At 48.7% G+C, this 16,295-nt stretch overlaps 1 protein-coding gene across 4 annotated transcripts in view; it reads left to right on the top strand.

The window, feature by feature from the left end:
- crebbpb (CREB binding lysine acetyltransferase b) overlaps positions 1 to 16,295 on the top strand; it is a 41,569-nt gene that overhangs the window by 9,023 nt on the left and 16,251 nt on the right. For all 4 annotated transcript variants that reach the window (XM_030376635.1, XM_030376661.1, XM_030376652.1 and 1 more), the window contains exons 3-13: positions 3,537 to 3,683; positions 6,128 to 6,365; positions 6,802 to 6,915; positions 8,653 to 8,889; positions 9,657 to 9,741; positions 9,881 to 10,021; positions 10,418 to 10,535; positions 11,416 to 11,572; positions 12,152 to 12,214; positions 12,973 to 13,094; positions 15,481 to 15,669. In XM_030376635.1, coding sequence (XP_030232495.1) covers positions 3,537 to 3,683; positions 6,128 to 6,365; positions 6,802 to 6,915; positions 8,653 to 8,889; positions 9,657 to 9,741; positions 9,881 to 10,021; positions 10,418 to 10,535; positions 11,416 to 11,572; positions 12,152 to 12,214; positions 12,973 to 13,094; positions 15,481 to 15,669 — 1,611 coding nt within the window. The remainder of the gene's footprint in view (positions 1 to 3,536; positions 3,684 to 6,127; positions 6,366 to 6,801; positions 6,916 to 8,652; positions 8,890 to 9,656; positions 9,742 to 9,880; positions 10,022 to 10,417; positions 10,536 to 11,415; positions 11,573 to 12,151; positions 12,215 to 12,972; positions 13,095 to 15,480; positions 15,670 to 16,295) is intronic.

Here is a 16,295-nt window from a genome sequence, read left to right as displayed (position 1 = left end):
CATCACTCCGGGCATCAGGCCGAAGTTAGTCTAGGAGTCTGCTCTGAGCGCCGCTAGGGAACCCTTGCAGGCAGGATTCAAAATGAACACCAGCCACCAGCCAATGGCAGATTGATTTGCCCATTTGGCAGGTGGAATAATTCAGGGTTACATAATAAAATAATTGCTTGGCCGTTTGATTTTTCCACTCTGGCAGGTAAAAAATACTAGTTTGGCCCATGCTTGCCGTGTCTGATTTATGACCACTGTGCCTTCATTTATGACTCAGTACAGTTTAAGCAAAATGGATTGCCTTAACATGGCCCTTGATTTTTAGAGTGATTTACAATTTATAGTGATTATACCTTGTCACTCAAGTTTGGGACACTTGACTCGTCCAGACATTAAAAGTTGTGTCCGCGCTTTTTTCCCTGGCCATGCCACTGTAACGAGAGAGCATAGCCTTTACCGAAACAACCGTCCTGTCTGAAAGTCTCCCAAGGCTTCTCAGAGGTAATGATGCTATTGATCTCAAAGTGACGGTTCTTCGAGGCTCTTCCACCTCGCTTGTTCTTCCCCCCCCCCTGGGACACTGAGGGTTCACCCCGGCTCTGTCTCTGACATTGTCCTCCCTGGAGGTTCGGGGCTGGCCTAATGACCCTCTGGGTCAACATGTCCAGGGGAGCTGGTTTCTGTTGCTGGTGCTGCCGCCGGTGGTGGGTGGGTGTGTTTGAGGGGTAGGCAGGGTGTCTCGTGGGGTGTGGATCCTTTGAGAGGCGCTCGGCAGAGCCATCGGGAGCAGGGGTGGGACAACACTTATCGCTGCGATGCAGTGTGAACACGCCGTCCGCTAGGCCGCAAACACTGAGCCGTCGGTGCCTCGTCCCAGCAGGAGGGGGACTGTGTGTGTGTGTGTGTGTGTGTGTGTGTGTGTGTGTGTGTGTGTGTGTGTGTGTGTGTGTGTGTGTGTGTGTGTGTGTGTGTGTGTGTGTGTGTGTGTGTGTGTGTGTGTGTGTGTGTAATCCACGCTGATAAGAGACGTGCCTCGGGAGGTGTGTGTGAGCTTGTGCTGAGTGCGTAGTCATCGACCGTGCGCGTTCCCCCTTGCTCAGCTCAGCTCAGCTGTTGAGCGTGCTGCTTTTCTCCTTGCCGAGGCAGGGGGTTCACTCACTCACTCACTCACTCACTCACTCACTCACTCACTCACTCACTCACTCACTCACTCGGACTCACTCACTCACTCACTCGGACTCACTCCCTCTCTCACTCGGACTCCCTTTCTCTTTCTTCTTTCTTCTTCCTCTTTCTCTTCTCTCTGTTGCTGTCGCTCTCTTTCTCCCTCTTCTCTCCTCTCCCTCTCCCTCTCTCTCGCTCTCTCTCTCGGGTCCCTATCCAGCGGAGGAGCCCAGGCTGCTGCCTGAACCTAGGTGCAGGCAGTAGACAGCGGTGCGTTGGGAACCACGGGTAGAAGGGGGTTTATTATTAGCCTCGACTTCCCCCTCCGCGGATGAAGCCGTAGTTCTATGGTCGGGGCGACGCTACCGTTTTTTAGCAGGACCACTTTTAAACTAAACCTTTTAATTTTTTTTATCGTGCACAAATCTCATCCTCCTCGACTCAACACTTTTTTGAATATTTGGATCAAAATATCATGCAATTTTGTTACTCTATTTATCTATTCAATTTAAATTCCTATCTTTTTTGGGGGAGGGGAAGGCGGATCTTCTTGACTAGGATTTCAGTGGAAGCTGAAAGTCATGAAATTCACGGCAAAGTCACTTCCCCTTTTAAGGAGGGGTTGGTCAAGGCACCTGTTCACTGAGTGAAAACAGAAGCAAACGGGGGGCACATTCACTACGGCACAAAATCTAAATCACTACAACACTAATGCCGCTTTTCCACTGCATGGTACCAGCTCGACTCGACTCAGCTCGTACTTTTGGCGTTTCCACCGCGAAAACATGGTATCTGGTACCTGAAGTGGCTGCTTTTTTTAGTACCGCCTCGCTCTAGGTTCCAAGCGAGCTGAGCCGATGCTAAAAGGTGACGTCGGCAGACGGCCGGCCACTGATTGGCCAGAGAGTGTGACGAAGTCACGAGAGCGACATGGCAACCATGCTGGTAACAGCCATAGCAGCGCCGCAGCCAACATATTCCACTTCTTCAACTTCTTCAACATGCCAGCTAATAATACGAACACGAATACCATCGTATCGATGTCATCCATTGTTGTTATGCGAGTTCTGTCCAAGTGTGGGTTGCGTAGGTGTTGTTTGCGTCGCGTACAAAAATACGTCACGGCCCTTTCGCGCAGCCGACCCCGCCCACGTCCAGGAGGTACTATTTGCGGTGGAAAACGACCCGTGCTGCTACCGTGTCGAGTCGAGTCGAGCTACATGTGCGCTGGAAAAGCGGCATAAATCACAATCACTATGACACAATCTCATTTGCAACTGCACAAAGTGATTCGCTACTGCACAAAATCACTTTTCATCAGCTCACGAAATCACAATCACTAAGACTCAAAATCCCATTCACTATGGTGGATGAAGCATTCAGAAGTGGATTTGAATACATTTCTACAGTGGCCAGTTTGCAGTGTTGATTTGAAACCTTTGCAGGCAGTTTTCTTTTTACCGTCTGCCTCGGTTAGCCGAGTTTGTGTTGGCCAATTACCCACTTAGCCCGGCTCCTGCAACACAATTTGTCCGAAAAAGTTGTAAAACTGCTATAAATAATTAATAGGTGTATTGCGTTAAAGTGCACAAACTCACTGGCGTGCCTTGTGTGTATTTGGCCACCGCTTAACCTTCGTCCAGGTTCATTCAGGTTCATGCATTAGTTCAGGCAACACGTGTCAAACCGATTGATCCGGGGGGTACTCGAGATTAATGGGTGAGCTACCTCCCCACACTGTCATGTGGGTGACTACAGTCTCAGTACCAAAGATAATTCAGGCAGCCCAGTAACAACACTCCGCTTCCACTTAGCCATGACGGGATACTCAGGCACTAAGAGATCCAAACTGTTCACTCTTGGTTGTTGATAAACGTTGCCATGACAACCGAGGAGTTTACTCCCCTTGAGTGAGTTGAGAACTGATGTATCTATGAATATTTTTGAAGGTTTATTTATGTGTTCTGCATGTATGTATGTATGTGCATGTTCACTTTTTTGTTTATGCAGCAGAATTTGTCCATGATGCTTGGGGAAACTCTGTAACTCTCACAGGGGTGACATGACCACTAAAAGTTTGGGTACTACGGTTCTAGATGGTTCTGATGGTACTTGAGCGGTATTGGAACGACATTGAATAAACGTGTGTGTGTGTGTGTGTGTGTGTGTGTGTGTGTGTGTGTGTGTGTGTGTGTGTGTGTGTGTGTGTGTGTGTGTGTGTGTGTGTGTGTGTGTGTGTGTGTGTGTGTGTGTGTGTGTGTGTGTGTGTGCTAACCAAGCTTAATCTAACCAAGCTTAATCTAACCAAGCTTAATCTAACCACTGCACCTGTTGCTCCATGGACCTGCCTCACCCCCGTGTTGCCGTTCCTCCCTGCTCAGATGGGGATGGCGGGGCCCCCGTTCGGCCAGCAGTACGGCCAGGTCGGGGTGCAGCAGATGGGCCCTGGGGGCCTCAACGCCCAGCAGCTCCAGAACAAAGCGGCCCTCCCCAACAGCCTGCAGGGGCCGGGCAGTGTGCCCAACCTGGTGAGGACCCCCCCCCGCCCGCGCCACATGTTACGGTCAACTACTAGCGTTGGGAAACCGTGCTGATATCCACGATTAACTCTTGCCTTTCGCCGTGTTCACACTAGGGCTGAGCGATTAATCGAATGTTGATCGCGATTTCGATTTTAGCGTCAAACGATCAAAGAATTAACATAATCTATTTTTTAGATTATTTTGATATTTAATGTTTTATAGAAAAGGCAGAACAGCTGGATACATCTGGATGTTATTTTAGATCGAAACATTTTCTTTTTTGACCATTTTGTGTATTTTTTTAAGGCAAAATTTCAAAGTTCTCAGTTACATCGTTTTTTTTTTGGGAAAGACACGCTGAATAAATACATCATGTTTTCAACCTCAAAAATAATTGTTTGCATAATCGTGATTTCAATATTGACCTAACTAATCGTGATAATGATTCTTCCCATAATCGAGCAGCCCTAGTTCACACTGCATCCGTCCGTTGACGGAACCCATTGACCTTGATTGGGGCCCTCTCGAAAAGTTCTTCCGTTCTCTCAGCTCAGAGATATTTTCAACTTTTCAGGCATCGACGGATGCGTCGGCCAATCAGAACGCAAATATACGCAAATACAGTCCAATGAAATCGCCTTTGTAATACGACCAAGCAAAATACATGGGTATGTCAAAAAGCCCCCATACCTCTGTCATCCGTCGATGGACGTGTGCAATGTGAACGCGGCGTTAGCAGAGTCGTTATTATTATTATTATTATTATTGTTGTTATTGATTTCCAAATATGGGCGTGGCCATATGTTTTTCGAAATGCTCCAGCCAGTCATAGGGATGCTCTTGCTCGCTGGGCTCTTGCCAAATCCGGTTGCAAGTATATTGATATATTTTCATCATTATTCAGTGTAGTTTAGATTAAGTAGTTTTGATATAATTTTTGATTAGTCTGCTAAACTTTCCTAGGGCCTAAAAAAAAAAATTGTTTGGTTCCGGTTTCCGACCGACCCTGTCAATTTATGTGCGACCCAAATTATTATAAGAGCTTTATAAAAAAATAAATAAAAAAATAAATAAAAATGAAGCACTTCTTCATTCTGTACAAGGATGAGCGAATTTTCTCGTTTTTAAATTAAAAAAACCTACCTATCATTCGCTGCCGCTGGAAAAAATAAAATAAAAAAATAAAATAAATTCCCTACCTACCCATGACCTCAACTGACAACCAACAGCAACCAAACTTTTTTTTTTTTTAGGCCTAGGTTGCCAACGTTGTACTTTTACTTTGACAGAATCCTTGTCAGCAGCTTGCTTGGTGTGAACTGAAACTCTTCCCCTTAGTGTTGATTGGTCTGATCATTTCTTACATTTTTAAAGCTTTCATTTACATTTACATTTATGGCATTTAGCAGACGCTTTTATCCAATGCAACTTACAATAAGAACATTTGCCAGGATAAGGTTTCCAATAGGATCAACACTGATCTACAGAGAGAAACGTGATGTAAACTTGCAAGATCAGGATGGTCGAACAAGGATTATGTTAGACAGTACTTGCCTCTAAAACCACCTGTGGGAATTCAAACATAATTGTGACACAGTATATAAATGATAATTCATGTAAATTAATTTCATCACACTACTTAACCATGATATACATTGAAGGTTTGATTAACGCGTCACTTTTGTTTAAGCACCACTAAAAGTTTCTCATTCTGAACTCGACAGATTTAACGATATAAAATTTCACGACAGAATTGAATTGAATGTCCTGCCTGTGGCAGACATGATTACAACCTGTCCATCTTACTAAGATACAGTCTACTTCCCACCCCACAGCAATAATTATACTCCATTATAAAAGCCCTGGATCATTTCACACAGGTTAAGTACCACACTCTATGAAAGAGGAATGCTATTTACTTTTATGTTATTTCTGCATTCAAGAAATATACGAAAGAATCTCCGCAACAAGGCACACCCAGCCGTAGAACGATCTTAACCTTGAACCGTCGTCTGGATTATTTTTCCTTTTTTTTTTTTTTTTTTTACTTGAGAGTTTTCATTTAACTTGCTTGCATTAATTTTTAACTGGATAAAGGAGCTACTGTTAGAGCCAGCGTCGCTTTAAAACCAGAAGACTGTGCCCGGTGTCCCTGTCTGTAATGGTTCCCCTCAGCGAATCAACGCCACCTTGTAAAATCACACTGACGCATAATTGATCGCCTTCAGTGACGAGCGTTTCGATTCGCCGCAAAGTGACCGCTCGGAAGGGGCCCACACTAAATTCACTAAACGTGTGTGTGTGTGTGTGTGTGTGTGTGTGTGTGTGTGTGTGTGTGTGTGTGTGTGTGTGTGTGTGTGTGTGTGTGTGTGTGTGTGTGTGTGTGTGTGTGTGTGTGTGTGTGTGTGTGTGTGTGTGTGTGCGTGTGTGTGTGCGCTTCGCGGACCCAGATGCAGCAGCAGGTGGGCATGGTCCCGGGGGCAGGCGGCGTGGCGACAGGGCCCACGGCGGACCCGGAGAAGCGCAAGCTGATCCAGCAGCAGCTGGTCCTGCTTCTGCACGCGCACAAGTGCCAGCGACGTGAGCAGGCCAACGGGGAGGTGAGGGCCTGTACCCTCCCCCACTGCCGCACCATGAAGAACGTCCTCAACCACATGACCCACTGCCAGACCGGCAAGTTGTGCCAGGGTGAGTCTCTCCTCCTCTGGGCGGCGGTGTAGGGGTGCTCGATGGGGAGGGGGGGGGGGGGGGGTTGGTTTTGATTTCAGATCGACATACTCCCACACTTTCCATTCATAACGAAAAGATCTCGACTTGGGTTCGGAGCAGAGTAGAACGTGAACAAACTGGTTGGCAAAAACATAGGATTTGACGGCTTTTTTAATCATAATTCTCAATGTATTGTAGTTACATGACAAAATTACGTTCACATATATTTTATTACTATGTTGACGAGACAGCAAAAAAATTAATAGATTGTTTTTAGGGTTCACCTCTCTTTTAAGTACAAAATCAGAGAACGGGATTGTCCCGTTGCGTCTTCCTAACCAGCGAGGAGTAAAACACTTGGCCGGTCTCCTCTTCTCGACGTCTCATTCTCCCTCTGCTCTCCCCCTCTGTGCAGTGGCTCACTGTGCGTCGTCCAGGCAGATCATCTCCCACTGGAAGAACTGCACACGGCACGACTGTCCTGTCTGCCTGCCGCTGAAGAACGCCAGTGACAAGAGGAACCAGCAACGTAAGGCCCTCAGCCTCTCCCACTCAGCCCTCTCCCCCCCCCCCCCCCGCCTCCCCCCTCTCCACCTACCTCACCCACTCAGCCCTCTCCACCCCTGCCTCCCTACTCATCATCATCAGCAATAGCAGCGGCGTTGGCCGCCTCTCGTGAACGGAGTCCGCTCTGCTCCTGAATGTTACTGAATTATCTGCATGGCACAGAGAGAGCGCTTGTTATTGACTCCCACTCAGCCTGATAGTACTCCGGGCTTCAGCGCAGAGATAACCAGCGAGACCACTCGGCCGTGCAGATTACCCACACCTGCTCCCCCTTTTCCGTGTACATCCTCCCCTTAATCGCCTCCGCAGGTCGAGATATATATTTAAAACAATTATAATAACAACACAGATGTCACCCCAAAGCGATCATTTATAATTTGCTTGAATGCAAAAAAAAAAGAAAGGCACTTAGTCGTATTCGCGTCGTGTTCATTATTATTCCGGTTCTGTGGCGCATCCGGCAGAAATAAGACAACTGTTGAATCCGGCAGCAAGCTGAGAGCGCAGACTCACTCGGGTTGATGCTCCGGTGTGAGGCGCTGCCCCCTGTAGGAGGCTGAGGTCATCGCAGCTCTGTGCCGGCTCACCTGGCTGCGGGAGCGGATTCCTTCAGAGGGGCTTGGCCGTAGAGGTTCTCTAGAGGAGAGCCGGCCGCTAAATCCCGTCCGCCCTCCACAGGTTCAGGGCTGTGGAGGTGTCGCGGTGGCTGAGCCGTGAGAGGCAAATCTGTGTTCCCTCTGGGAAGCCCTGGTTTAGGGTGAGGGGGTGGGGGGGGGGGGGGAAGGTACAGTTATCGTGGAGCTTTTGGGTATGCAAACAGTCAATTATGGAGTACAGGTGAAACGATTGAATATTAAGTTTGATTCCTCATGAATAAACTATTATAAGAATACAATATAAAATATTTTATTATTAATATATTATTAATATTTAGCAAATATTCTCTTATAATTATTGCATGCATTCGGAAGCACTGATTCCGCCCCTAATGCCTGCCCGCTGAAGAGCCGTCTCAGTGCGCACCACGATGGCCTCCACACTCCCTCTCGTGCAGCGTAAGCCAGGCTCGTAATCTGACACCCAGGGGAGGAGCTCGGTGGCTCCCCTCTCAGTGGGGGCGGGGCCGGCGCTCTGATTGGACGAGGGCCCCTGTGACGGGTTTAAATACCCCACAGAGGCAGCGTGCTCCGTGTCAGCGCTGCGGACCACAGGGAAGCGGCGCTGAGATCTTAACCCTGGCTGTTCCCAGAGCAGCTGGAGCTACGGGAGCATCGCACACAGGAGGGCCGCGGCTTACTTTTTATTCAGGGAATGACGCAACAGTTGACAACTTTAATTGTTTTTACTGATGGTCAAAGTTCATACTGTACTTTTACTTTTTTGTTTAATATATAAAACATACAGTAATATATAATAATTTTAATATTTTATCGCTATAAAATGTGAGTGGAATGAACCAATAAATTAAATTACATATGATGTATTTTATATTTTATCGGTGTGTAGGCGGCCCAAATAATTAACTTTGTATATATTTCCAGAATAAGCTTTGCAAATATTGAACAGCATTTGTCTTCGGTCTTCCTAATTTCTAGCCGGCTCCTGAATCATAGTTCTACTTCTCCAGTAATGCCTCCCGATCAGTACCCCTCCCCCCCCTAACCGTCCTACCCTCTGTCGTCCCCCCCCCCCCCTCCAGCCATGCTGAGCTCCTCCGGCGCCGGTCTCGCCAGCTCGCTGGGCTCGGTAGGGGTCAGCCAGCCCAGCACCAACCCCGCCATCAACAACACGGCGGGCCACATCGACCCCAGCTCCATGCAGAGGGCCTACGCCGCCCTGGGCCTGCCCTACGGGAACCAGTCGCCCGGCCAGACCCAGATCCCGGGCCAGGCCAGCCCCCAGGGCCACCCGGCGCTGCGGAGCATCAGCAGTCTGGGTACGGGTACTGGTACTGGGTCGGGGGCTGATGGGGTCTGGGCCCAGCTGGTGGATGGATGCAATCTGCAAACTAGAAATTAGTCTGTTTTGATATGTTTAATGCTGTGGATTAGGGCTGGGTGAATAATCGAGTTTTCATCGCGATCTTGGCGTCAAACGATCACAAAATTAACAATCTTTATTTTTTTATAGAAAGGGCAGAACAGCTGGATACATATCTGTATTATTTTTGATTGGAACATTTTCTTTTTGACCATTTTGTGTATTTTTATTAAGGCGAAATTTCAAAGTTCTCAGTTACAAAGTTTTTTCTGAGAGAGACATGCTAAATAAACCAACGTGTTTTCGAACAAAAAATAATCGGGATTTCAATATTGACCAAAATAATCATGATTATGATTTTTCCCATAATCGAGCAGCCCTACTGTGGATGTATGTTATTGGGCTTGTCTTGATACCGGACTGAGATGTTTGGGATGTGTGTAGAAATATCCAAAACTGAATCCTGAACGATTTCAAATGGTTAAATTGAATCATGCCATTTCTACTGAAAGCTGTTTTCATTCTTCAAATGAAACTGGTTTCACTCCATGTTCAATGCAGACCATGAGCACATTGGGGAGGATAGGATGTCGTATTGGTTAGGGTTTGTTACCCGGTTGACTCATCCAGAGCCACCAACAACCTGCTATCTGGCGTGTGTGTGTGTATATGTGTGTGGCACCAGCCAGTGTGTTAACCCGCTCTCTGACGTGCGTGTCTCAGGCTCCAGCCACATGCCAGTGGGCATGGGCCTTCCCTCGTCAGACCAGATGCACTCGGACCCCTCTCTGCCCTCCTCGCTGAACAAGTGAGTCCGACTTCACTACCCCCCCCCCCCCCCCCCACGGGATGAAGCCACCCCCCTGAACACGTGTATGATCTTATCGGTGTGCTCGGGGTCATTCCTAACTGCCCCGTGCCCCCCCTCTCTCCCTCTCCCCCTCTAGTCAGCTGCTGGCAGACGGCTCGCTGGTGGGGGGCAGCATGGGCAAGCTGCCGGCCGCCAGCCCCCTCTCCGCGTCGGGGGTCAGGAAGTCCTGGCACGAGCACGTCACTCAGGACCTGCGCACTCACCTGGTGCACAAGCTGTGAGTTCCCAGCAGCCCTGCCACGAACCCATGCTCGTGCACTCTCGCACGCGCTCTCGCAGTTACTCACTCGCTCACTGACTCGCGCACACGGTCTCACACTCACACACACGCTCTCAAACTCGCGCTCTTTCACTCACACACACGCTGTCTCACGCTCACTCACATACACACACGCACACAGACTTGCGCTCTCTCACTCACTCGCTCGATCACACAAACGCTTTCGCTTTCTCTCTCTCACTTACTCACCCAATCACAGACACGCACACAAACACACATGCCCTCGCACTCTCACACTCACTCTCGCACTCACTCATTCATGTCAAGAGTCATCAGCCAGATGTTTCCGGTCCAGTAGTAACCCCCCCGTCCCGTCCCGTTCCCCCCTCACAGAGTACAAGCCATATTCCCGACCCCGGACCCGGCCGCACTGAAGGACCGAAGGATGGAGAACCTGGTGGCCTACGCCCGCAAGGTGGAGGGGGACATGTACGAGTCGGCCAACAGCAGGGTGAGCCTCCAACCGCCTCACGTCCATCGCAGCCCCGCTGGGCTGAAGGCTTCGTCGTGGCTCCACGTCGACGCAACGAGATGACCACACAGACGCTTTGACGCGGTCTTGAAGCTGTTTTTAGTCCCGCGTCGGGTTTACGTTAGCCGACCAATCGCAGCCCTTGCTGCTGCGTCGCGTCGACGCAACGTTACAGTATTTGGGAGGCGCCCGTTAGGTCGCCCCCCCCGAAATGGGTCCGTAAACCCCCTGACGTTGCGTCAACGTGGAACCATAACTAAGCCTTAACGCCTCGCTGTTCATATGAGAGCGCGCATGAGTCGAGCTGGGTCATGCACTTTCATTTCATTTGTATAGCCTTTAACCACAGGTACAGTATCAAACGGCTTCACGGGCCATACACCTATGACACTCCCCCCTGACCCTAGCCCCCCATTTGGCAGGAAACAACGAGCAAGGACGGAATCTAGAGAAGGAATGCAGAGTGGGGGATCCCTCCTTCCAGGGATGTTCAGGAGTGCAATGGGTGCCATAATTGCCGAACATAGGGATAAACATTTTTTTATAATTTGGATTATAAAAGTAATGTCCATGGTGATGGGGTTCTTGCCGGTTCACCCTAAAGAGGGTCCAGGCATCCAGTCGCAGGCAACGCAACACGCGGAAAACGACGGAATGATGATTAGAAGGAGGGAAAGCACACAAGTTATAGTCGACTGCTAATTTGACAATAGTCAGACCCAGACCCTGACACACTTCATCCACGCACTCGGCATACATAAAGGCAGCCCCCTCAGTTCACTTTGCATGGGATGAAGTCAGGCGTCTGCGTGAGAACGTGAACGTGACGTGTGCCTCCCTCCCTCCCTCCCTCTCGCAGGACGAGTACTACCACTTCCTGGCGGAGAAGATCTACAAGATCCAGAAGGAGCTGGAGGAGAAACGGCGCTCGCGGCTCCAGAAGCAGCCCGCCATGGTGGGCCCTGGCATGGGCCAGCCCAACGCCATGGGCCCCGGTCAGGCCGTCAGACCCCCCAGTGAGTGGCGTCAGTCCATTTTTATTTATTCATTTATTGAATTTGTTCTGCTGCCGACCTCTGTGTAGAAAAATCCTTCGTCTTTGATGTCTGTTGTGGCCAAACTCAGCATGTAGGGGCTGGTGTGGGACAAGCAATGAACGGATAGTATAGAAGAAGTGCTGACCTAATGTAGAAGCTCAGACCACCGCAGTCAAACACCGCCTCATTAAAACATGTGTACCGATAAACAACAACGATGTAGAACGCATGTTAAGTCCTAATTAAATCGTGTGTACCCATAAACAACACAAATGGAGAACGCAGGTAAAGTCCTAATTAAAACGCGTGTACCGATAAACTACAACGATGCAGAAAGCAGATGAAGTCAAGTGAAATCGCGGGCGATCTAAAGTCCAGTGTAGAGCCAACAGGACTCCTCTCCCCACTCCCCTCTCCCCGGGGGCTCTCCTGGCGGTAACCCCACCTGGAACGGTCCGTTACGGGCATCGAGTGAACCAGGACGGGCGAGACGAGCGTCCAGAGAGCGCTGATGCAGTCGCGTGGTTGCTTGTAAACACTGTGCTGTCCCTCCTGCAGATGGACCCGTGCCTATGCCCAATGTGCCAAATCAGCTCTTGAACCGAATGCAGGGCTCTCAAGGTATGCATGCTCCGCCGACACCACCACCACCACCACCACCACCACCACCACCACCACCACCACCACACTCTTCAACTCCGCTTTAGCCCTCTCTATAACGATTTTATTCAAGGGAAAACACTCGAGATTGGGTGGTTGTCAGTGTATCGATGGATACCCGTCTTGATACGGCAAGGCGCTGGCAAGTATATAAATAGAAAGAACAAACAATGACTGATCCAACTCCATAGGAAGAGACTCCATATAGTATCAGGGTTTCAGGAGTGTGTTTTCAGGTGTGGTTTCTACCGTAACCGACAACGCAATTGATCGTTGAACCTAATTTGTGCAACTTGTTAAACACATTTAGCTGGTTATAGGCGAGGCAGCTCTCTAACTTAATCCACACGGTAACATGTCGTTTGGACAGTGAAGATGCCTGTACCGCAATAAAGGGAGGCTCTTGTTCTCCCTAAACCTGTGAACCCTCACGTGTTGTCCCTCAGCCCCGGCTGCTAACTGAATAAAAACACTCAGCGGCGTGTAGCGATATTCAATTACAACGCCTCCAAGTATAGTAAACAGACGCCAATAAGGGTGGGTGGGTGTGTGTGTGTGTGTGTGTGTGTGTGTGTGTGTGTGTGTGTGTGTGTGTGTGTGTGTGTGTGTGTGTGTGTGTGTGTGTGTGTGTGTGTGTGTGTGTGTGTGTGTGTGTGTGTGCGCATGCTCCTCCTCCCCTGTCTAACCACCTCTCTTCTCCTCTGTCCCGGCCCCCCCAGGGATGAATCAGTTCAACCCCATGGCGATGGCGCAGAATGTGCAGATGGCCCAGGCGCCCATAGGGCCGCGCGCCGCCTCCCCGATGAACCACCCTCAGATGAACATGGGCTCTGTGCCGTCGGTAAGCACCCCCCCCCCCCCCCCCACCGAGACCCTCCCATCCAGTCTCCCCCCCCCCCCCCCTACCGAGACCCCCTCCTCTCCCATCCAGTCCCCCGGTGGGCTGGTGTAGGCTTCGAAAGGCTGAGATGTTCCCCTTGGTTGTGTCTACACGGTACCTACCTTAAAGGAAGCCGGTGGGATTGGTCACCCTGGGCTCTGTTTGAGGAACATCTCGATCTAATTGACTAACCATCTTTTGAGATTGGACCAGTGTAGAGCGACATCATTGCAGTCGTGATGCATGAAAACGGCTGCAAGGTAATCCTTTGGGGCAGTTTCACCACTCCCAACGCACTTCCCCTAAAAGTGCTTGTATGTGCTCAGATTATATTCTGACATTATGAAAAGGATCCCTACAGAGAAACGCAACTTCTTTCTTTACCTTTCGCTCTCACGCTGGTTTGTTATTGCGTCGAACCTAGTCTCGCTCAGGAAGAAGAAAAATCAAAATCACAAGCACGATTATTTTGGTCAATATCGAAATCACGATTAATTAAACGATTATTTTTGTTGCATTAATTCAGCATGTCTCTCCAAAAAAAAACCTTTGTAACTGAGAATTTTGAAATTTCCCCTTAGAAAGAAAAATATTTGGGGACATGAAAATAACACATTTTCAAATATTTATCCAGCTGTTCTGCAATTTCTATAAAACATTCAATGAATAAAATAGATATGCTTGATTATAGGCAAAAAAAAAAAGAAAGAATTGTTTCAACTCGATTATATTAGTTCCGAGATCGTTTGACCCAAAAACTGAAATCACGATCAATCATTGTATTTATTGCACAGCCCTCCATCAGAGGCGTTCAGCCCTCCCCTGCATCTGATCCCCTTCTGGGAGGCCTCCCGGCGTGCTTAGCGTCCATCGGCGAGGCCCCGGGCCCCTTCAGCAGGATGCTTTATGGTGCGGGGGTGGCCCGTACTCTGCATTCGCTCCAGGCTGTTTATTATGGTTGGCAACCGTTCAATACTACATGTGTACTCGGAGCACACATTCAATAATGCTTGTGTACTCCCGAGAGCCATCGGGTCCTCGCCGCGGCCCGCGCCCGCTGCCTCCCACGCCCCGCCTCACTTTAAGACTCACCCAAGCCCGGAAGTCATAGGCCCAATCCCATTTCTACCCATTACCCCTTCCCCTTACCCCTTCAAAACAAGGGGGAGGGGGAAGGGGTAGAAATGGGATTGGGCCATAGTCTCTCTTGCTTTAGATTGAGTCTTATTAAAAGTCGCATTATAAGTAGGGCTGGGTATTGTGGCCAATTTCCTAAATCGATTCGATTTTGATTCATACGGTTCTGAATCGATTAATCTCGATTAGATTCAATCTGCTTTTAAATAATAAAAAGGGCTCAACTGCGTTACACAATACAAATGTACTTTATTTTTTCTCTTCACCTTAAACCACAGGTTTTAAGTGCAATCTTGTAAATTGGACAGTTTAAACTTGAGCTGTAAACAATTCTGTCTCAAGTCTCAAAAGTGCAATTTTGAAATTAGAAAGGAATTGCAAGTGAAAGTGTACTTGAACTGCAACATTCCATCACTGCAAATTGCATTAAGGTATTGTTTATTAAAGTGCAAAAATAATAATAATGGTCAAAAAAATAAAATAATCGATCTCATGCCCTATGAATCGATATTACAAAATGTAAATGAATTCAATCCAAAATCGATTAAATTGATTTTTTAGTCAAAGACTAATTATAAGTCTTTGACTGGACGTCAAATAAAAATATATAATTCTGCATCCCACCCGACACGGGCGTGGCATTCAGGCTTTAGGCCGAGAAACAGATTCCTCGGTTCATCGAGCAGAACTGTCAACAGAGGATGTGCTAGCATGGCTGTATACAGCGATTCAGAGGAGGGTGGCGTCTTGTGGGCCTGGCCTTCGTCTCATACCGACGCACCTGACGAAGCTCAGCTTGTGGTGTAACATGAATCCTCCATGAAGAGAAGGAAAATTTGTGTGTGGACCGTTTTGATGTAAAGCCACTTGAGCTCCATGCAAGAGGGAAGAACCTCTACCCGGCCACAAAGGGGATATTAATAATGTGGCTGATGGTTCTGAGGGAAGGGGTCTTGATATCCACGTGAAGAACTCCGTCCGAATGCGAAACCGTCTCTGTTTAAGACAAGGAGATTGACGGATCGATGGATGGACAGTGTTAGATCGAAGGACGCGAGTTATGGTCCTCTGATGGTCTGGCTGACTCACAGTGGAAATTCTTGCTCAGAGAAACGTGGATTCGCCCGGCCACGAACACAACGAGGGTAACGCAGCCTCACGCACATCCAAGACTCAACAAGAACCCTGTTTATTTCCTTCCTCTTTCCAGATGGGCATGTCCCCGTCAAGGATGCCTCAGGCCCAGGGCATGATGGGTAATCACGCCGGCAACATGGTGGGCCAGCCCACCAACCAGGGCCAGTTCTTGCCCCAGGGGCCCTTCCCTGCCGGGGGAGGGGGGCCCATGAATGTGAACGTGGGCCTGGGCCAGGGCACGTCGCAGGCTGCCGTCGCACAGGTAAGCACAGCAAGAGGTGTGTGTGCGTGTGTGTGTGTGTGTGTGTGTGTGTGTGTGTGTGTGTGTGTGTGTGTGTGTGTGTGTGTGTGTGTGTGTGTGTGTGTGTGTGTGTGTGTGTGTGTGTGTGTGTGTGTGTGTGTGTGTGTGTGTGTGTGTGTGCTTCAAAGAGTCCACCATGGAATCCATATTGTTCCAGTACTTCAATACATTTGATATTATTAATATTTACTCTGTCTTCCCCAAAAAGTTTCCAAAGATGGGCAGGATTATTGTCTTGCCCGAGGGAAATAGTTTATTGATTTTCTTCTCAAACAATTTCAAGAGAGAGAGAGGGAGAGTACCTGGTTAATCTTAGATTACTTCCCGTGTACATGCGTTTGCAAAGCCTGAAATACAGACCTGGCCTTTTGAGCCTTGAGCGAGGGTTGTTCACTTGACCTATGGTGCAGCTGTTGCCTCCCTGGGTTCCCATTCTGCTAATAGCATCCTGTGTTTGAGGCATGTGGTTTGCGGTGAGCCTCGGATGAATCCCGATTTCGGCTCGTAAACATATCCCGTCGTTACTAAACCTTTTGCGACGTTTTTAACGTAGCCGTTTCCGTGCATAAATAATCCTCATGCGGCTT

Source organism: Gadus morhua, chromosome 2 (assembly GCF_902167405.1).
Source record: "Gadus morhua chromosome 2, gadMor3.0, whole genome shotgun sequence".
Taxonomy (NCBI): Eukaryota; Metazoa; Chordata; class Actinopteri; order Gadiformes; family Gadidae; genus Gadus; species Gadus morhua.
The sequence above is the reverse complement of the archived record's forward strand: the minus strand, read 5'-3'. Positions and strand labels throughout refer to the sequence as shown.